This window comes from Hermetia illucens, chromosome 6 (genome assembly GCF_905115235.1).
Source record: "Hermetia illucens chromosome 6, iHerIll2.2.curated.20191125, whole genome shotgun sequence".
Classification (NCBI taxonomy): domain Eukaryota; kingdom Metazoa; phylum Arthropoda; class Insecta; order Diptera; family Stratiomyidae; genus Hermetia; species Hermetia illucens.
Window position 1 is genome coordinate 18,657,729 of NC_051854.1, and position 23,232 is coordinate 18,680,960.

At 38.7% G+C, this 23,232-nt stretch overlaps 2 protein-coding genes across 2 annotated transcripts in view; one reads left to right on the forward strand and one right to left on the reverse strand.

Moving 5' to 3' along the window:
* The window catches only part of LOC119658898 (aristaless-related homeobox protein), a 42,134-nt gene that overhangs the window by 6,308 nt on the left and 12,594 nt on the right, over nt 1-23,232 (forward strand). Inside the window, exons 2-3 of the mRNA XM_038066699.1 lie at nt 12,042-12,201; nt 12,594-12,723. Of these exons, the coding sequence (XP_037922627.1) occupies nt 12,042-12,201; nt 12,594-12,723 (290 nt within the window). The remainder of the gene's footprint in view (nt 1-12,041; nt 12,202-12,593; nt 12,724-23,232) is intronic.
* Nucleotides 22,602-23,232, reverse strand: part of LOC119658899 (polyadenylate-binding protein 2) — a 91,265-nt gene continuing 90,634 nt past the window's right edge. Inside the window, exon 5 of the mRNA XM_038066702.1 lies at nt 22,602-22,657. The gene's annotated coding sequence lies outside the window, so the exon portion shown is untranslated. The remainder of the gene's footprint in view (nt 22,658-23,232) is intronic.

Genomic DNA, 23,232 nt, shown 5'->3' on the forward strand with positions numbered 1-23,232 from the left:
GTATGTCCGATCAAACCAGGAATGATAATATGGTATATTCGAGAAGTGGGCCCAGGTTGTCGACGGAAGGATAAAAATGGCGCTGCTTTTCAAAGTAGCCCCAAGGACGAATTTTGATTGGAAATTTATTGGATTTGAGAGTAGCCCTGGTGAACTGAAAGCGATAAAGATAGAAAAATAAAACTTTGAAACCGTCAATAATTTCACCCTCAAAGCTCTTACTGTACAAGACAATGATCTTCATTACCCGTAGACTTGGCTTCTCAATAAGAAAAATTGCGAACTCTTGGCCGCGTTCGAGGGATGTGTATTTCGAAGAATTTCGGGCTCTTTACAGAAGAATATACGTTTCCGTAGCATATAAAATGCAGAAATGCGGCTCAATAGGTTGCGGCGGGCGGGTCTCTTAATCCATATAGGTGTGGATAATCCAGTCTGGGAAGTCTATAAGGGCAATATCTATGGAAAAAAAAGAAGACTTGGCAGACTCTGCCTGAGGTGAAGCGATGGCGTAGACCAGGACGCCAAACAGCTTCTAGGAATATCGAATTGATGGATCTCTCCATCTGAAGTTCGTTACTAAGGCAGGCCTAGACCAAATACAGGTTGTTGCACCTTTGATGATGGTGAAAATAGGAATAATTTTAATGCGGCTTTCGGCAAACTCAGCCAAAAATTTAAACTTCTCAATATTAATTAACTTCAGGAAACCTCTTTCATTCCTTTCACAACTCTCCATGGCCAACAAATCCCAATTCTGCTCCCTTCACCATTAGCATATTATCATACCAGTCATCGATTTCTTGAGTACCATCATGAATCCTTTTAGTCGATTTCCATTCATATGGCTCCTATGTTATTATTCATATTAAATTTTAGAGAAAATTATAACCTTTGAATTGTCCTACGTTACCGCACAATAATGAATAGGTAACGAAACTAAAATTAGGCGACGACCAAAATATTTCAACAATGACGCACAGCGGGTGACCGTTTTCGATACATCTACTACACGAAATATACAATACGAAATATTATATTAAAAACTGAAGATTGTTGAAGATATTGTAGCAGTTGTTCGTCAACTCGAATATGAGAGCAACATGAGAAATGGAGTATAAAAGGGTTTGTGGAGTGAAGGACTGGAAGCAACCCTCTTGAAATCACAGCTTGATTCGATAAGGTTGATATGGCGGTAGATGACAGTGAATGGGAGAATTAGATTTCCATAAATGGAGTAATAGTTTTGCGTTAAATAATCCGAAAGCGCAAAGGGCTGCAGTTTTGGTATGCGTACTTTTAACAACAATAAGCGATCGATTACAATGGTTTTCTCCAAGGAATGCATCATGACCTTTCGATCGTTGAAGGTTACCAAAAAAATATATTTAAACGAAAATTAATCAACACGAAACTAATAACCGTAATTATACTAAAAATACTCTATTATGAGCCGATGGTATGCATACCGCCTGCTACGAAATGCACCAATTTTCTGCATCCCCTTGTGTTGGTTATGCCTATTAATTGAATATTCCTGGATATGAATTTTCAATGCAAACTCTTCATACAAGTCCCTCTTGCGGCTGCATAGGTGACATTCACTTTACCCTTGCCCGCAAATATGAGTATGCCAGAATGTATATACGCACAACTATTATATTCGATTCATTATACATGCATTGTCAATTTTCAATTTCCCATTCAAATTTGTATCCAATTTATGGTCGTGTCCACACATTATTTTATGTGCATCAGTCTATTAATGAAATTTGCATAAATTGAAATATGTATGTCTGTATGAAGTTTTGAGGAGAGAACAGACGATCTAGTAAACGTATGGACAAACGGATGATTGAATATCGAGTCCTTTTGGAGCCGATTCAGTTATTGTGATGATGGCGTTATGTTGTGTTGAAGACACGAAACCTAAAGTTAATTTCAGTCCGAGGTGCTGGACCATACACCTTATTATCGTCGTTGAACCCCTGTCAATATATGGTATATTCCTCGTCCTTTGGCAGATGGAGTTTCCTGCAAGGGTGCATGGCTAGGTGGACTGAGTCGTTTCGAATATTCAACATGGTTTATGTCTGCCATAACGCGATTTTCATAGGACTTGTCGTGATGATGACGATGGTGTCCATATAATTACCACAATTTATTGAACGCTTTGATATCAAACAAATTGAAATCGAATTGAATTATTACTTTGAAATGCCAGATAACTTGATGTGTATGAAATTATGTGTGATTGGTTTCGTCGGTTTGTAAATGTCATATGAACCAGAATTGAGTCAAATATTTGAACCCTTTCTTTATCTTAAAATTAGAATATGGAAGACGATTTTATTCTAAATTTCCCAAAAGTATAATGGGCTATCAATTATCTGTCCATAAATTCATTGAAAATAGTAAAACACAGTTAGGCGCTAACTATTGTTCACTTTGCTGAAAAAAAGTCGAGAACTTCATTTGCATTGATCAATAAATAACTGCCTTTGAGGGCATGAAAGTTGCCAAATAAACTGCTTACCATGCACCATTCAAGGTCATCTCACCCTATCCTATTCGCAGGGTTGGAATTTAGGAACTTACATAGTTTTGCATTTACTCCTTGACTATCTGTACAATAGGATCCTTTACTTATTACCCACAAGGAGTCAGCTCCCTTAAAACCTAAAGAAAATAGTGAAATTCATCGTAGCGTTCTGAACTGAGCGCAAGTTTCCTGAAGTGTATCGTCGACAAGCGCTTGCATTTCTTTGTGCTAGCCAGGCTCGTGAATGTGGGAAAGGAGACTCAATTTGAGGCTCACTTCAGTCGCTCTCCTGTTATTATCAAAAATTTCACGTGAAATATAAAAAGGGATTTCATGCGGCATTCCCTTTCAATAAGTCACTACAAATATCTTCTAACCTGGGGCTCGATATTTGTTAAATTTTGGGATAATTGTACCCTCGTGGTTGATCTTGGTCAATCAGGGTAGACTGCTAGCCATTTCGTATCTTGAATACGATTGAAAGTCAGCAAAATCTACTCTCCAAAGAAATTTTCACCATTTCGTCCGCATTTCATATTCAAAAGCAATTTTTCACTTTTATCTGATGATAATGTGGTCGATCGAGGTTTTCACTTCTTTTTGGCTTACGCGCGATGTAACCGTTTACTTTTATTTTCTTTTTCGTCTTCATTGGTAACTCCCGCATATAAAACGATATGCGAGAAACCAGTCAGCGTAACGAAAAGTTCTTCGGTGGAGCTGCATTTAACTCCTGTGGAACTTGAACATATGTATGTGTCAACGGATTCCCATTTTCCACAAGAGGTCATAGGAATACATTAGACGTGCTAGTCATGAATTGAAAAAAGAGCATGTGTCGGGAGATTCTGTCGATTATATCTCCGTTTACTTTAGTCATGGCTTAAATACCTCCTTTGACCGTTTTAAGAATGCTCAAACGTCACTTTTTGCATGGGGTAGCGAAATGGCGGTAACTTGCTTCCTAATTAGTCAGTCACTATGAACAGCTACATATATGGTGGGTATCCTCTGCGCAGATGCCAACCGAAATTTTTTTTCCACTCATGATCACCGGTATTCGGAGGAATTTTCTGTCTTTATTAGAAACAGGCTTGACAGTATTTCAGATGGCCTCTGCAAAGCGAGGAACTTAAGTTTAACTTTCTGGATCGGTAAAGTATCCATTCGCTTTATTGGGGAGTACAGAAGACTAGTTGATTGGAAAGACAGCGCAAAATCCATTATGAAGGACCAGTCCTTCCTCTCCGTCAGTCTGTGTCCTGTTCATAAGCGGGTTCGGTTCGATTTGATCAGTGGCCCAGGTGATTTTCTCAACGTATAATTTTCACCTCGATCCCGGTGAATTCGCTTGTTCTTCACCCCGGACCCGGACTTTCTGTCAACGACTCTGCTGACTACTCTATCCGCTACTTTAGGGAGTCCATGCTTTCCTGGATTTTCATATCATAGCTGAGTTCGAGCAAATCGGCCAAGTTTGTAATGAACGACTGACGCAACATACTCTACAACGGGATTTAAAGAAGACAGAACCTTTGACGGTCTACTTCAATGAGACTGATTACTGACAGTGACTAGATCTTGCTCACATTTCAGGGTTTTCTACATCTCTGATCGACACTTTCAGCCAATGGTGAACGCTCCATTTAACTTTTTCACGAAGTAGTTCAGAAAGAGCAAGGGTCCTGTTGTCATCTATAGCTTCGAGTGATGGGTACTCCTTAGAAACAGCGAACGCCATCTTGCTCGATCCTTTTCATAATTTGCAGTGATCACCTTCGAACTAAGGATATTCGTGGCGGTGTAATATTGCATCAATCCTCACAGTAGGCTTGAAGACTGCTACAGATAGGCTTGGAGACTTATAATAACGTGTATTAGCGAGGAAAGGTCATAGCAAGAATCATTCGTTATCAGTTCTCGCTCCATGTTTTTAGGAAAAGGAGCTTTAGGCTGGCCAAGAGAGACAGTGTCTACTCTAGTGCCTCATGAGTTCTGTAAAATTCCAGCGTAATAAGTTTGGATCTTAAAGAGTAATTTTAGGACTGAAATCCTCGGAAATACAGAATATGTTTACCTCCATTTTGCAGGATACTTTCAATTATTGGATTGAAATTTTCATACTCTAGAATGACATCTAAAGACTTCGTTAGTTGTAATTCGAAAACACTTAGATATGGAAGTTATAAACTGCGTTCCATGAATGTATTTAAGAGCGTCATTTCGATCGTTCCAAAGTTGAAACAGAGGCGTCCATTGTCCATATTTCTTCGGTGTAGTCGAACTGGGTTTTCAAGAAAGCAGGACGATTATGCTAACTTGTGTAAAGAAGGTTGTTTTGAAAGGGCAAGACTGCCTTTGAACAACCCTTGAAAGATATTCATTCACATACTTATTCTGTGAATTAGAAAGTACCTATATCACAATAGAACCGGTAAAATGGTAGTGGACAAACTTGTAAGAAGGTCTATTTGGACCATAGAGGCACCTCTCACATCTAAAGATTTCGCGACGAACTTCGTAGAGTCGAGCAATTTGATGATTTAATATCAGTGTGAATGCTGCTCTTATAAAGAGGTGTTCAAAGCAGCTGAAAAAACAGTATTTCAAGCATATTCTAAAAATTTTGAGGAAGCGGACAAGGAGGGCAATTTGGGCACTATTTGTAGTTGTGGTAAATTTCTCTAAAGGGGAATCATGTGGGTAAGATACCTTTCGAAACATTAATATTGGAAACGGTGTTAACCCATGATTCCAGATGTTTTCCACATCTGGATATCCGATATTCCCGTCGTGGCAAAAACTATTAACATTAGTTAATTTTGGAGGCAATTGGTTAAAAGTGCTTTGAGGAAATTAAAGAAATGCGTTTAATGGCTAATACATGAAAACCGATAACCGGGGAGAAGGGATTCGTATGTTACTTTGATTTCTTCGCAAATAGATGCGCAAGTCTACCGCACCGCAACGAGCATTAGCATCAACATTGTTGATAAAAAAATTGTCAATCCTAGGGTTTAGAAGGACAATGGAAGGTGCACTGAAGAAGAGTATTAAATTGGATCAGAGATGAAAAGAAACGTAGGCACAAAACTGAGCATAGCGGTAAAATGATCATGAAGAAATTTACAGGCTGACTAGTGATAGCAGGATCAGATTAGGCCAGCAAGCTTTCTGTTAGAAAATAAAGGAATATACGAGGACCAGGAGAAAGTAGAGCATAATTCCAAAAGAGCAATATCAAAAACTTTGGGGGTGCAAGCAAACGTCTCATACAGCTTCGCCACATTTGTTGTGAAAGACCCACATTCAAATAAACCAGCTTGTTCCTCATGCCTAGTCCTGCCCTGGTAGCCATCCAGAGGCTCTCGCTGGGAATTAGCAATAAGTTTGAAATTCACTCAGTTACTCGTCTTTCGACGCAATAAGCGTTAAACCAAATGAAATTCCTCACCAGTTGTTGGTACATGAATTTTTAAAGCCATCAACAGTTGAGAGTTCACCATCAGTCGTACGAAAATTCGCAAAGAAAAAAACCGGAGACCGTCAATTTCTGCCCAGAAAGTCTCGGTTGAGGAAGTCATACGCTAAAACAGGCGCATCACTCAGGCTGACTTTTCATCTTAGTACAAGATGCACCACTCAGAAAATGTTGACGGAAAACTAGGAATATCGGAACCTATATCCAGGTTCAGTAGCGTGAATCTGGACGCAGGACTACCAATGCCAACGATGTCTTCCTTTTTGGAAAATTCTTCGTTCTTATAATGATGTAAAAGACAATTTTCTGGTCTCAATTTCCATGAGCGGCTTAACCAGGTCGGTAAATTTAAAATCTGAAATCAACTAAAAATCAAACAAGTGGCGGCATTTTTTACACGCAAGCAGGAAAACTTCAATCAAACAAAGTCCATCAGTAAAGCTTTGGCAACTGAGTATTTTTATCGAAAAAGATGTATTGCAGGTTGGGTCTACGCTTTCTTCGGACCATAATAAACGCCGATGCTTGGACTCACGTGAATCATGGGAAAAACTCAGATGTGCAACTTAGAGTCGAAGAAGGGCAATGTACAAAAAGAGTAAAGGGTGTAAGCTTTTTCCACGGCAACTTTCTGCAAAAGTTTGAATAGAAGGACATCATCTATTCACTCTATAATTTAGACTGAAAGCTAGTAATAATTACTTGTTTCCTAAGCGTAATTCGGTTCCTATGACAAAGGAAATAGGTCGGGGAACCAGAAGCTAGACGTCCAACCCCTCAGTACGTAATGTATATGCATATATTATGTCACAATATCCACTTTTGGACGATACTGACGGTCAAAGTCTTAAAATTTGTACCGAAGCGATAACTTTGTTAGTAATAGCGCGACTTCCACCAAATTCGTGATTGTAGGATGGATCTAAGGAGGGTTCTGCAGAAAATTACTAAAGATTATAATAATATACTATTATTAATTTTATTTAAACATGAAGCATCAGCACATCAGCATGAAGGGTATTTCGGAGCCTAGGCACCATAAATAGGCACCTTCCTGATTATTTTCAGATTCTTCGGTTGGGTAGGTTCTGAAATAAATTACCCCTTTCCAGCCCCCGCCTTCTCCCCTCATGAATTAAATTTGAAAACTAAGTTTTGAAAAGTACTAATCGAAACCTTTCATTTGAGAGCCGACATAAAAAAATGTCCACCCCCCTCTTAGCATTCACGATTGTCACCTTCGATCAGTATAGCCGTTTCTGAGAAAAACGCGCATGACAGACAGTAAACCGATTTTAATAAGGTTTGGGCTGGTATAACATAAGTAAACAATTCACATCAAATTTTTTGTCCCCAACTATGCACACTTTATATTAGAAAGCCCAAAGAAGTACTGTGATCAAAGGCAAGTTTTTTCCTAGGTTGGTAGGACTGTCTATAACCTTTGCCAGGCGTCTGTTTGTCAAAAGGTTTAATTATCTCCAAATTTCAAGTATTTTTGTAAACAACCAAAAGTGAATTTTTCGATTTTTACAATGGTGATTTTATTGAACAAAGAACTTGCGTCAAATTTTGTTTTCGGAACGAATATTCTTGTGCGGACACTTTGAAAATGTTGCGGAAGACCTTTGGTGATCAAACTACGTTTATAAGTGGTACAATGAGTTCATAGCGGACCGAGAACGCATTGAAGACGAACAGCGCTCTGGACGACCATCAACGTCCACCGACGAGGGCACGTCCAAAAAAATATTTAGTGCTTGAAATCGTCGATTGACAATTAGAGACCTGAGAGTGTTGGAATTTCATTTGGCTCAGCCCACACCATTGTAAAGGATATTTTGTGTCTCAAACGGGTCAAGCCTCGATTGGTGCCAAAATCGCTCAATTTTTGGAAAAAAAGCATTGGTTCTTGGCGACTTTCTTGCCAAAAACTCGACTCATATAACTCCGCAGACACCGTATTCGCCTGATTTGGCTCCGCGCGACTTCTGACTATTCAACAAACTCAAAAGGCTAATGCAGGGACGCCATTTTGACACGATTGAGGAGATAAAAACCAAATCGAAGAAGGTCTTGAAGGCTACACCGAAAAAGGATTATTCCCACTGTTTCCAAGACTGGGAAAAGCGTTGGCAAAAGTGTGTTTTATCGGACGGGGATTACTTTGAAGGGGATGAAATTGATTTGGAAGAATAGATAAAGAATTTACATTTTATAAACAAATTCACCTTACTTTTTGATCACATTAGTATATTTTTCAAACAGCGCCCAATGTGGGTAAAAGATATTATTTCGAAATTAGAAGGGACTGAAAAACTTCTCTCTCTTCTCTGAATTGAATTCTAGAATGCTCACATGGAAATTTTACTCAATAAAGTTAACTTACTTTTCTGCCTCATGGAACACGGTCTCAGATTGAATCTGAATAAAACTGAAACAGGCGCAATCACTGTCATCGCAACCAGTCGTTCCACAACTGGTGTTCTTTGTGATCGATGTATGTCATCCGTCCTCTCACCCTCTATGGTTCTGAGTGTGGGCCAACTATAAAAGACAATGAACGACGTCTTACGGTAATGTTGGTTGGACTAGTGTCGTGACACGTTTTGATCACATCCAAAATGAGAATATCCGTGATCGATATCGGGTTGCACCGATCATGGAAAAATTGCGAAAGAGGCGTCTTCGGTGGTCACGTAATTCGTGCTAACGAGAATTCACTTGCCAAGATTGGTCTGAACATCAAAGTCGATAGTAAAAAGGCCGGCCGAAACAACGGTGGCTTGATATGCTGGATGGGGATTTAAAAGCCTCGAGATTGCATCCACATCAGGCATGTGATAAAATAAAATGGCGAAACCGATCACGACGAGCCGATGCCGCTTATGAACGGGACAAAGGCTGAAGAAAAAGAAGAGAAAAGTTAATTTACTCTTCAATCCAGTTAATTTTCTATTAAAGTGGAACTAGAAAAATAATGAGAACACAACATAATATAGTAGTACAGTATGAAGTTCGAAATTTCAATCTTATTTGATTACTTTTTCGAACGAACGTATGATACACTATTGTTTTGAAACTTTGATATGATTTTATTAAAATTTTGAACTACTATATATATATAAATTTTTTTTTTTACTTAATTTTGCAGTAATTTATTTATACTTAATATGACCAAAGTAGACTCTTTCAAAAAAGATGATGTCACTTGAATTTCGATGGCCTACATTCTTTGCACTATAACTTCAGGAATATTGTGAATTTCTATCTGATATTTTGACAATATAATTCAATATATTGTACTTTCAAGATAGTATGGAAAAAATTGATTTTTTCAAACCGTAATAACCGAAATTCCAATCGAACTGAACAGATATACGTTTGATATAAGTGATTAAAGCGTAGATTAAAAGTCTAGCTGATGGAAAATAATTGCTCAATTGACATAACACTATTATTACATTATTATAATCCTTACCAACATATTCAGTATTATATAAAATAACCCTCAATAGCAATTATTCTACATAAAATGACTGGAAATGCCATAATCCATTTTTTATTGATAAATAGTTGAAAAATATTAAAATATATTCCTCAACATGGGTAATGAAATTTCCAATTAAATTTACTTAAGTCAAAGTAATGCGTATTTTTATAGGAGAACCTGTAATTGGCCAATGGTATCTGAATTCATACACATACACTCAAAAATTCATACATCATTAAATGCCCTTGATGCCTCTTCATAAGCGAAATTTACAATTTTCATTGGATATAATCTTTCCGAATTTCAATGGGTACAGATTTCCGGGGAAAAAATGGCTTTTCAACTTTTCCGCACATTGCTAATTCGAGCGAAATTGTCGCGTTCGATTCTAATCGGATTTTGTATCTATGAACGTATACCATCGTACCGAATTGCAAAGCAATTTCCAGAAAAGCGAATGAAAGTTAATTCTTTTTTCCGACGATTGCCATAGCAAAGCTGCATAAGAGGGATTTCACTATTGAATTTCGAATAATACCCAATGCTGGTGGCAGTAACATTGATGGCATCCAAATAAAATACAACCAAAAAACGCCAGCACCATGAGATGGATGACAATGATGACGAATTTCCATGAGAGAATCATCAAATCAGGAGAAACGCGGATTTGACGAGATGAACGAAACTGAAAATGAATAGAATAGGCCAACCAACCGGAATGGTTAGGAGAGTATGGCAGAAAAAAAAACAAGGAATGCTCATATAGTAGCAAACGTTGAACCTATCTATAAGCTTTTGACCGTTTTTTTCGTTCTATTAAATAGAAATGTTGAGGTGCAGTCACGAAAAGGATGTTGAATACCAACACACATGAACGAAAAGTGAAAAATGGTGAAATTGAATGTGAAATAGACGCGAATTTTTTTTATCTCGAAAGAGATGAACGCAAATTTTTGAATGGATGTTGATTTAATTGGAGTTTTATATTCAGCATCCTTCCAAAACGTTAACGGTTGATAGTGCAGCACAGGAGTCGCTGCTACTATTCAATATTCAGTTGAGCTGATTCCATCATCATGGATACCAACGCTTTTCATCCATTCATTGGAATTTGATTTAGAATTTGAGAATGCGAGAATAAAGGGATATTTACGTTTGAGATATTCTGATTTCACTGAATTTTTGCAATTCTATTTGAATTTTCCATTGATCGAAGGCGGAGTTAAAATAAATCGTCTTTCATGGATTCAACTTTTTTGCACCGTAGGTAGTCTGGGTCGCAGAATATCAGCGAAATGAAATTTTATGTAGGAAGGTTTTTTGTCATTAGATATGTGATGATAATGAAACTAAAGCACACTTTCACTGTATGGATACCGTATACTCTACAAATGAGTCCGAAGGAGAGATACAACTATGAATCCCCCTTCACTTTTCTTGATGAGTTGATCGGCGTTTTCAGGTCCTTCTTTCGCTTATCTGGAATTTTTTTCTGAGAAACTGAATCATCAACGGTGCAACAAACGGTATCCAGTCTAGGCCTGCCTTAATAAGGAACTCCAGACATCCCGGTTTCGCTCCGAGGTCCACCAATTGGATATCCCTAAAATCATCCATACGGATTAAGTGACTATTCTAATCCAAAGAACTTCAGACAGATCAGTCTAACATCATTTTCGCTGAAATGTCTGGAGAGACTGGTTGAGCGTCACATTCGCGAGAAAGCGCTGAAGTCACACCACCTAAATGAAAACCAACATGCTTACCAACGTGCAAATTCCTGTGAGTCTGCTTTTCATTCTTTGGTTTCAAAGATAGAGGATGCCACTCCGAATGGTGAGTACGCGATGGGGGTGTTCGTGGATATTGACTGTGCGCCCCACAATGAAAACCAACATGCCTACGAACGTGGAAAGTTCTGTGAGTCCGCTCTTCATTCTTTGGTTTCAAAAATAGAGGATGCAACTCTGAATGGTGAGTGCACGATGGGGGTGTTCGTGGACATTGACTGTGCGCCCTTCCAAAAGCAGAGATTGTTGCGTGCTGAAGGGACTGTTCATCGCTACTTAACAACCGCAGCGACAAAAGGCTGCCCTCAATGAGGTGTGCTATCGCCACTTCTGTGGAATATGCTGATCAACTCACTACTATGCGAACTGCAAAATCTGTCAATACGCGTTCAAGCTTATGCGAATGACGTGGCTATGCTAGCTGTTGATCGAGATCTCGGAATGGTGTGTAGAAATACACAACGCGCCGTTGATTTGATTGACAGTCGGTGTCTCAGGCATGGACTTTCAATAAATCTAAATAAGACCCCAATGGTATTATTTACAAAAAGGAGGAAACTGAATGATGTTTGCCTTCCAGAGACTTTAAAATCGAAGAAAAGCCATCTGACATATACGAAATATTTTCCTTCCTATATAGGAAATATTTCTTCCCTTTTATTCCTTCCTTTTTTTGTAAGTTTAAACATTCAAGACATATTATTCTATAATATTCGCTTTTAACACTAATTTCAGCTCTTTCGGAGTCAGAACCAGTTAGTAAACACGACAATTCATCAGAAGATATGGAAAGTGGTATTGATGTTGATAATGATGATGATATGCGAACAGTTAGTGATCATGAAGCAGGAGATCAAGATCAAAATGATATGGGACGACCTAGGAAAATTCGAAGGTAGGATTTAGTATTGAAATTATATACACAGTATGTATATACTTTAATTTAAGATTTTAAACTGCTCCTTCTATTGATTATTCTACCATTAAATTAAATTAATTAATTAATTTTTTGCACCATTTCTCCCGCTAGTAAAATTGATATTAACGCATGCGCAGATACTTCGGGAACTACTTGTTCTGCTCCTCCATACAAGAATACATCGCGCTGAGGAGACGAGCAATTCCCGAAATTTCAATGGATGTGTTATAAAAGGTTTACTGGTGGCAGAAACAGCCTTTCTCAGTTAATTTCTTCGCCATTTTTTTATGTTTTTATTTATGTTATTAGAATATTTATCGTTCAAAAAGTGGTACCACTTGTTCAAAAATTTCATGAATTTCTTGCAGATCTAGAACAACTTTTACAACATTTCAACTACATCAATTGGAAAGAGCCTTCGAGAAAACGCAATATCCTGATGTCTTTACAAGAGAAGAATTAGCCTTGAGATTAGACTTGAGTGAAGCACGAGTTCAAGTGAGTTATTTATTAAATTATATTAAAATTTTATGTTGTCAATTAAATAAGTTGGTCCGTTGCTGTTGGTTCCTGGCAATGCGCTTTAACTGCCCCATTTCTGAGAATAACTTGAACTTTTCTTTCCAATAAATTATACCAAAATATTTTTTGCTATCTATTATCTATTTGTCGTGTACATAGCAATAAACTCCTTATTGTCATCCCATAGGCCTGTGGATTAACTTCGGGTTCTTCAGTTCATTATGCCTGTATTTATTAGCGTTGCTTTGTGCCTCCTCGTCGCGCTGCAGTCAAATCAAATTAAATAGTTCGTACAGCTCAGCGTTGACCGGATTCACCTACTTGATTGTTCAGACCAAATATCTTTGGGAGAATACATGGTTTGAACCCATTTGTTAAGTCTACAAATTTTACACCCACACCTCAGAATAGGTTATCAGAGTCTATAAATCCCTAATTGAAATACTGGATAGTGTGTTTTATTTGCATTGATAGTTTTGGGCTGAATTTATCGTCCTAGAAAGTCAGCTCCCTAATCAGACAAAGTTGTCCACTTGCTCAATTTAGAAATCGCCGATCACGCGCCGATAAAATCGGGCTCCTGGTATATTTTACCGTGATTGTACCATGAATGTTGTCCTACTATTATTGGCCCTTAAGCCGACTTCCTTTACCAACAACACTTACTTGCAAAGTTCTTGCTATAATATATTTGCACAAATATCACAACCAACGTTCAATTTCGATGGTTGAAAGCTGCTGTAACTTCTTTAGTATCCATGACTTCGGTAAATGACCAGTTCAGCTTCAAATTTCGGAAATAATTTGTATAGAGCGTTACAATCAATGCGATCGTAAGCCTGAAGGAAATCCACGAAAAGTTCGAACACTTGAAATTTATTTTCTCAGCATTTTTTCGGTATCTGCTTGACTGAGAACATTTGATGAGTAGTTGATAGCCTAGTCCTAATATTTTCTTATTATTCTCCAATAATATCATCTCCGTAAACTTTCAGACATCTTCCAATAACTTTAACCAAAATTCGTAAGACATCCACAGCAGGAGATTTCTCTCTCTGAGATTTCATCGATCAAGGAGTCTTTTTGATTTCAAAGTTGAGAGGGCTTTCCCAACTTCTTCGATTGATGATATTACCATATGCTGCTCATCTCAGTCGTGGTGATTTGATAAAGAAACAAACACCCGGGATAGCAGCATTCGAAAATATTGAACCCATGGCGCTTAATGTAATTTGGGGGGTGACGGTGTTGCTCCTTTTGTCCATTGGAGCATGAACGTCGGTGAGCCAAGTGTGGGAAAATTTGATCTTCAAACTTCGTCTTCTTCAGCCTTTTCCCGTTGAGTAAGGAAGCAGACACGTCTAGATGGACTCATTACTTTCCTTGGCCGCGACGTTCTCAAACCAACATCTAACACGGCAAATCATCACTATTTCGGTTTGCTTGCCATGAAGCCATGAAGACACCAGCCGTAGAAACATAGAGAGCTAATAGACAAACAGTGCTACTTCATCCAGACTGTGCTAATGCATGAATTTAATGGCACCGTTTTCTACTCACCGAAGGCAACAATTTAATATACGTAAATCGTCCTGCTCTGGGCGTCATCATCTTGTTTCAAATCCAGTCTCATACTGTGCTATATGAGATGGTTATTTGTTAGTTAGTCTACTTGCTCCAGACCATGTGTGTTATGAGATGCCAGGGAAAGCTCACCTGCAGGAGCGGTATGTAGAGGGCCGTAGGTTGGATATTCCCCGTGACAGTGCCCCCTGCTACAAATTGAACTTGATTTTTCAGACTCTAGCAGAACAGTTTAGCCCAGTGCAAGAACTTCTCTGGCACTAGGTGCTGCCACAGTGCATACCAGATGATTTTGTATTGCATTCGATCAAACGCGCTAGTTCGAAGAATGCAATATTGAGAGAACGACAATTGTCACGGTATTTTTTCACAACCGCGCAGCATCTATTGTGTCACCATTTCCACAATGTCCAGAGTTTTTGCTTGTGCAAGTGGTGGATGGGCATCCTTATATTGAGAATTGTTATTCCCGCCATCTGACCGTCACGTTTGATCGGTCGGTAAGCAGTGTACCGTTATTATACTGCACAGAACAGAGAGCACTTTTTTGATCATTCAAATTCTTATAGATTTGTCAATTCTTCAGCATTTTATCTATAAGGTATCAGAAAAGCCTTCTCTCTCAGGACCTTCAATCGGATAACCTCTATAAAAAGCCAAGTATCTCGGTTGATAAATCCTTTAGCAAGCTTGCAGAATCTGATCGTATTTTTAATTCGTTCTACGTTTTTTTCTTTTCCAAAATCGCTACCAAATTATCAGTGCGCATCTCGTATTGCCTCAACAGTGATTTAATTCATAAGTCGACGATTTTGAAGTGCGCGTGGTCTCGTAAGACCGGTAACGGCCATAAAATTTATGTCAGTCCCATAAAATGTAGGGAAATAGAACAATCGCTTAATAAACGAGGTGGCGGTGAGGAAGATGGGGTGGCAACCCTGTTGGCCAAACCAAAACCAAGGGGCCGAGAAGAACCTCCATATTGGTAGCACCGGGAGATGCTGTACTCACTTTAGCTTGCCGGCGGTGATGCAGTAGACAAATGCTCCAAAGGCCTAATCAGGGCGATCAGACCCGACTCTGCACGGGGACTCATCTGAGGTGGCAATTTGGTCACGAAACCTTACCAAGGGTATGCTGGTACCATGGGAACCGGGATAGCCCCTGGACTCTCATACTTCGGATAAACTCCCATTGTATGTGAGTACAGCTCGGTTGTTTGCGGTTGGCTCCGTAGTGGGAGCAATGGCGGGTTGCCAATTTGACGATATGCTTCACACATTTTTTGGGTTGCCCTCTCCCTTTCCGCCGACATGACCATAAAGATCACCCACAATAGCGATAACATTATCGGTAGATACGTTGCAGGTCTCTGTTTCCAGTAGTTGTCAAAAGACGTCTTTCTCAGCATTTCCAATTAAGAAGTTAATGATGCAGTTATCTGAGGTGATGTTCATTTTCATCGATGCGTGATTAAATCACTTAAATTATTTAATGTGAGATCGCGATATTGACATCATATTGAATGCATAGGCTATCAAAGTATAGGAACTTTTCGTCGTTTCTAGCGTGCTACTATCTTGCATATCTAGCTACTCTTGGCACCATCCCGTTAGGTTTCTTGCAGAGAGGCTATGTTCCAAAAGTCGGTGAAACTGCAACGGTCTGAAGGCATCCTTTGAATTTTTTAATTGGCGTGACCTCTTTTTACCGACACTCAATATATTTGCCTGGTCCGCCTGTTGTGAGAGCTGTCACCAGGAGAGGTAAGGTATGATTTAGCACCGTGGAGTAACCCCATTTATACTTTATTTATCTCTTTCTATGATCTCAGCATTGTGATTTTATTATATCTGGGGCAAGTCCTGGATACGGCAAATAGCTTTAGACCCGCCCTTTTTTATTGTCGAAATTTAAATCCAACTTCTCCGAACTAGTTACCAAATGTTTACAATATAGTACTAATAGTAATGGTTTTACAAAATTGCCAAATAGTATTTTTACAATGCATGGAGGTGAACATCTTCAAAGGAAGTTTATCCACGAGGTTTCAGCAGTGTGTGGAATCCAGCTCTATTGAAAAAAAACTTCACCCTTCTGCCAATAACCGCGCGGAATTATAATGAATTATTATTTCTCCTGGCGGAGATAGTGCACCCAGTTCGCTGGAAGCTCCGTAGAAATCAGTCTTGTGAGGATACATACAGCCTGGCTTGACACTGCTTTATACATGTCGCACACTCACGCCGCAATTAGCAATTTCTGGAACTCACTTTCATACGGCTCCACCATTGTCCACTGCTCGCGCTCAGGCAAGAGTCATCGCGTATACCAAATTGTAAATTTTTTCCCGCTAAGGGAGAAACAATTACTAAATCAAAGTGATGTTTTCCTTATTTTTGGTAGCGAAAGCTCTCTCCCCTTAATTTTTTCTGAGGGCCTAAGTGGAGGCCTTTTCTGGGATCTAAGTGGAGGCCTTCGAGAAAGTTTCTTTCATGGAAAATGACACTTGAAAATGAATAGTCATCACAGTTGAATAATAAAGAAGTTTATAGTCTCTTTAAAACTAGCAGCAAACCTGGTAAACTCTACACAATTCATTCCTCAATCAATGCCATTAAAGCAATTTTCCTACCCCAAGCAAAACCTCTCTTCCCAATCAAATAAAAGGCAATTTGTTGAAAATAAAATCGTTTTTTCAACAATTAAATCTAATTGATGGGATAAAAGCATAAGTCCATTGCAATTGAAATTCCAAATATATCAGTTTATAGTCTACGCTCATCATTCGATTGAAGTGTGTATCCTTATCGCGAAATCATCTTCATGAACCCCTTTTTCCCATTCAGATGTCAGCACTAACGTTGAAAAGGTCGAGTCCATTTTGCACTCAATAAAAATACAACATCGTGGCCAGAACAAATGTATCACTTGTAGCGGATCAACCTAATAAAGATACAATAAAGCAGCAGACACAAGGACGATATCCAAAAGTCGGAGCATCGAGGATAAACGCTCTTGTATCTTCTATCATGCCACTTTGTCCGTAATTCCCCCTTTTTTGAATATTTTTTCCCAACTTTTCTTCCATTCTATCGGTCGCATCGGTTGACTGTTGTGAATTTGCTGATGGACTAAATGAAGTTAGAGGACCAATTTTCTAAACCAGTTAAATCCTCCCCGATATGTGGATTGTGTTAAATCCGAAAATAATTGCCCTGTTAGAATGCACGCGGGAATGTTTCAGGGGACGTTTGAAGGATAATTGTTTGGGGAAGGGAGTGTGTATCTTTGATCCTGTTAATGGTATTTTATACATTGACAATGTGCTTAGGGATGGTTATTAGTTTGTATTGGATATAAAAGCTGATCAGCGCTAGTTAGGTTTCTTCTCGCCAGCTGATGGCTTAGGGGAAAAGGGAGTATTACCCAATATTCGACCGTCAACATACGAACATCTATAATTTTCCAACTAAAATTTATTAATTGGAACGGCATACAGTATAATAAAATGTAAGTACATTGAACAGGTCCCTGTGGATTATAGTTATTCCACGCTAGATCTGTATAATTTTGCTCATTCAATTAATACTAAGTGGCCAATTAATTGAAATTAAGCACTTAAAAATTAAATGGGAATCAAGCCGTTAATGCAATGCCTACTTCAAATGTCAAATAAAATAATTTGTTGTGGGGACACGTTATTGCTCTCCTGCCTGAATAGGAGTCCTTTTCTGCCCGGTTGCAAATTAAATGGCATTTTACAATTTTCATAAAATTCAATTCAAACTGAAACCTCGCGGATATCCGCTTACAAAATTAGTCCATTTAAACATTGAATTAAGTAATTTTGCTTTTGTCATTTGATTCTGGGATTGTGGTCCTCTGCATTATGGCATGGTTTCAAGTGGTTAATTTCATTGTGCCCACCCACATTGCTAACTGCTATTAATTGTCATGATTAAAATTACCTCGCTTGCAAAATGCGCAAATAAGCGCAAGTAGAAAGGAGCACCTGAACAGGATTCTGTGCAATTATGTGTAATGTAATGTGGAAGGATGGACTTTTGTTAATTTGCGTCTATACGGTAACATACGCATGGACTAATGAGTCAAAGTGAACAGTTGAAGGCAAAAATATTTGCATACAGAGCAATTTATACACCAATGACGTGACTTATCACGTGTTTAGCACTATAATTTCCGAATGATTCCGAATATCAAAAAATCACTTTGCCCATATATTCTACACTATATCTAGATACAATTGAAGCCAAAAAAAAAATTCGATTCCGCGAATCCGACACACGGGATGACCCCCTTAAGCAATATTTATCTAAAATTGAAACTGTGCGTTACTCCTACTCAACAGTTTTCGAAATTTAAAGCAAATGGAAGACGTGCAAATATTCATTTTCACCAATGTCCTTGTTACATTTACAAATATACACCGCGGATTTAGTCCCTGGAGAAAACTACAACCAGAAGTTGACGACGCTTCTACTTTCCTTTATAATAAAGCACAACTACCAAGTGTATTAAACGTGTACATTAAGTACTTCAACTGTTTCATTATCCAGCATCAACATTATTTACATGACAATATCAACAATTTTGATTCATTAGCATATGTAATTTTCGGGTAGTTAGCTGTAATCTCTACCTTACCGATGTGTGCTAACACTAAGCACAAGGGCGAGAAATGCAATAGTATCATACGAGTACATGTGCGTGTGACCTTAGACTGAACGCGGGCATATAATGTCACCCAGTAAACACAACCCTACACAAGGTAATGAGGGTTCCGGGTTTGATTTCTCCCTCTACTCACTCTCACCCCATTTGGATTTCGAATAGGATTAGTTTTCACAGTTGAAAGAAAAAAAACGGTCGTGTATGTAATAATTTGTCGTAACAATAAAAAGGAGCACTTAATACCAGGTAGACACACGTTGTTCCATTGGGAGTGTGATCCTGAAGATTAGATTCGATACAATTTTCAAGTATTTAAGTGCAATTTATCCTTTTTTCGCAGGTTCTGTTGAATTTACGAGGGATTGGGAACAAAAGTTAAAAGCGACCCTTGTTATATGAGTGGAACATCATGTCATCGGGGCTATTTTGAAAATTAATCATTTTTAATGACCACTTAATAGTAATTCGATAACATGGGAAAGTTGGAAAGCACAGTTTATTATTGAAGATTTAGCAAGGGTATGTGATCGCTGTTGTTTATGAGTTTGTTTCCTTGATATGTTAATTGTACGTCCTCTTCTTTTTGTTGACTCTTATCCTCAATATCAAGGGACTGCTTCTGATAAGAAGAATATGTAAGCCAGCAAGTTTCTGCCTCAGACGCCTACCGTTTAACCAGGGGGTTACTATTACCCCCTACAATGAATGAATGACAAAATGGTGTCGCTTATCAATCGAATTAACTATGAATAATTCTGGTCGAACATAATGTTGACTACGTTGCCTAGTAATGTTTCGTTCGGTCTAGTAACACAATTCTTGGCCAAGGTTAAGAAATTGTACGTTCTCAGAAACCCAGCGCCCTCCCTCCCTCGTATATTACCCAAAAAGTAAAATCTTCCAGCCCTAATCCACGGTCCTTCCATTTTGTATGACGAATTCATTATGACTTACCCAGAAACTGTTCTTCCCAACAAAGTCATCTTTGTAACAAAATCTTGTATGGTCCGTAGTAAAAGTAATCGCAAAGTACCAAAACCCTATGCCAACATTTATTCATTTCTGTTTATTTTGAAATCGCTTTGAGAAGCTGAGTATAGTTTTTTGCCATTCTGTACCCTAATTCCTTTTGTAATTTATATTTTTACTGCTTTATTATGACCAACGTACTATCAAGGAAAAAAGATCTGAGAATCCTTAGGAACCTCACGACAATCTGAGTGTAATTATGCGGTGTTTCCAACGATTAATTATTTGAAATAATAAAAAACTTGTTGTTTTTTTTCGTTGGTGTAGACACTTTTTCTTGCAAATACCGATATTTCGGGAACAACTTGTTCCCTTCATCAGTGCTAACAGTTAGCACTGATGAGGGGGACAAGTGGTTCCCGAAATATCGGTATTTTCAAGAATAAATATCTACACAGTTAGCACTGATGAAGGGAACAAGTGGTTCCCGAAATATCGGTATTTGCCAGAAAAAATATCTACACCAACGAAAAAAAACAACAAGTTTTTTATTATTTCTCACGGCAATATTCTAGATAATTTTCTTCCAGATAAGTTTGGAATATAGGGATACTGGAAAAGTTTTATATTTTTGCTAAAAAATGTGTCGCGAAGGAGCTATCCTAATCTTGCCATTCAACGATCTGAGCCAGTATCTATTATTGGATGTCATTCAAACCGAATCTAGTGATCGGTGGAAATCATAATTTTTAGGTTTACGCACAGAGTTTTGGACTTCCGCAACAGTACGCCGTCGGATTACCACCTAAACACTTCCCTGTTATCAGAGAACTAGCTTGAAACCGTTTCGCACATTACTTCGAGCTAGCCTTTCCGCTCTCCCGGCTTTGGGTGCCTTCAAGTCATTCACCAACGAGTGGAGAGGGGAGAAAGGGAATTGTTAGTTCAAGTAACCCGTTGCCATCCAGTGCCTCCGCCGGTCGAGGTCAATCTTCTTCGCAATAAGAAGAGCCCGAACATAATGCGCATATAGCAACTGACGAAAGTCGTCCCAAAGAAAAAGATCTGTTCAAGTTGTCCGCCACTCCGTCGATGAGCCGGGCAATCCATCTGCCTTTTGGCTCATTTTGCCGAGAGAGTTGCCACTCGGTAAGGGTGCATTGACGTTCTTCACCTCTTTTAAGTTCACCCCTACGGCTGTACGCCGCTTTACGCTCCTTAGCAAGGAGGGTAATTGGAATCGCTTCCGCGATCACCACCAGGGTCGGTTCTAAGACAGTGCGATAAGCAGACCCCACTTGCAAAGCTCGTCGTTTCTGCACTTGAGCAAGGCGCTTACGATGCACCTCCTTGTCAAGGGCATCAGTCCGCACCTATTGCATTACGTGTTGCACTCGGCTGGTTTGCACTGACTGAAACCATACTCTAAAAGTAAACAGATTATAACATCAGTCAATGATTCTTCATTTAAAACCGAATACGTATTTCGGCAGTTACTTGCTGTCTTCTTCAGCGGAATTCGAAAGAAGTTGGAATTGGTTTACTTTTAGAGTAAGGCTTATATCATTTCTATTCGGTCATGCGACAACATTTAGAACTATACTTACATATAAAAGTCTGGGCAGACCAGAACCGTCAAAGTTCGCCCTGTAATATATAACTCCACAGATAGCTCTCTCCTGGATCGCAATAGCCTGATCTGGTAGCTTTTTTCTATTCTTAGAAACTTCGGACACTCCGTTATGGGCTATATAAGTTTAGTAGTATTACACGCAGTATCACCGGGTTTGTTAGCATTTAGTGAGTTTACCCGTGATCCTGGACTAAACCTGGCTGGTTGATTTGAACAAAAAGGATTTCATTTACGAGAAATTGAGGAAAAGTAGGGTGACGAAGAAAATAATGAGGATGTGCGAATTGCATACACCTGATAAAAGAAAAGAAACAATTGGAGTGGAATCTACACCGAACCTGGTGGCTTACAAGTCGAAAGAAAGATAAACAGCCATGATGGCTAACCAGCACCATGCCATGTCGTGGTTGTTATCAGATCACTGAAATCGATTATCAACAGCGAGGAATTGATCAGGAAATTACATTCAGCTCGATGTCTCTTTTGATACTAAGACTCCTTTTCCTAGAATTTCAGTGAAGGAGGCCTTATCTAGCTAGGAGAAGTGGTCGAGAAACAGGCTTACATGAAACTGACAACAAAGGGCATACTGGAAAACCACTTCACTTTCGGAGGAAAGTTTTTTAAAGTTAATTTAGCAGTTGTTAAACAAAATCCATTGCAGAAATTTATATAATCAAGCTCGAAGAAGTAATGTAAGATACACAGACTTCATCCTGGCGAGCATAACCCGAGACAAGCTGAAATAAATGCCACAATATTTTTCTACAGACTACTCCTTTTTAGCACTTCAGTCTTTCACACGTCATTTTCCAATTCACGTATCCTCTTAACCGATGTGTGGGTTCGACCGGAACTAAATAATAATAAGAATTTCACACTAAACTATCGGAAAAAAACATGCCAGCTAACCCCCGAAAATAAATATAAGAAAATAACGGCTCGACTTACCTTAGTTGTTCATGAAGTCCGACCTTTGCGGTGTCCAAGTTACTTTGGCATACTCAGGCAGGTTAGTGGGGAGAAGTCCTGAAATAAAAGGATTTAGTTTGAATTAAATTAAAATATATGGAAAACCAATAATTAAATAATGCTAAAAAATAAAACTCGCAGATAATAGAAGGAAGAAGAAATCTTTTCACCAAACAATAGAGCTCTTCCAATTAGTTTTTTAAAATAGCGTCCAAACACGTTTTATATTATTTTTCATATAGCACAAACAAGCAGTTCTTCGTGGTTAATATTAAAATTCTCCTCTTCCATCTGGAGTCTTCTCAATTATCGAGCCATGGAAATTAAGTTTCTTCTGATCACAACGTAATTCTCACTCCCTTAATCTTTTGTCTTTAAGGCTTTCAAATTCATTTGATAGCAAATTCAAGACAGAAACCACTTCTTGTATTTTATTTTCCTATTTTGAAATTCAGAGGACACGAACCTCCAGTCTGCTGACCTGTCGGTCTACTCTCACTCAGCTGCCTCACGCCCCTTTAATTTGTTCCAACCCAGAACCCATCATCAGCTAGGACCTCCACAAAAGATATTTAGCGGTCGTGCTAAGGCAAAATTTTGCTATATTTTGCATCAAGCCGTCCTTCACTGAT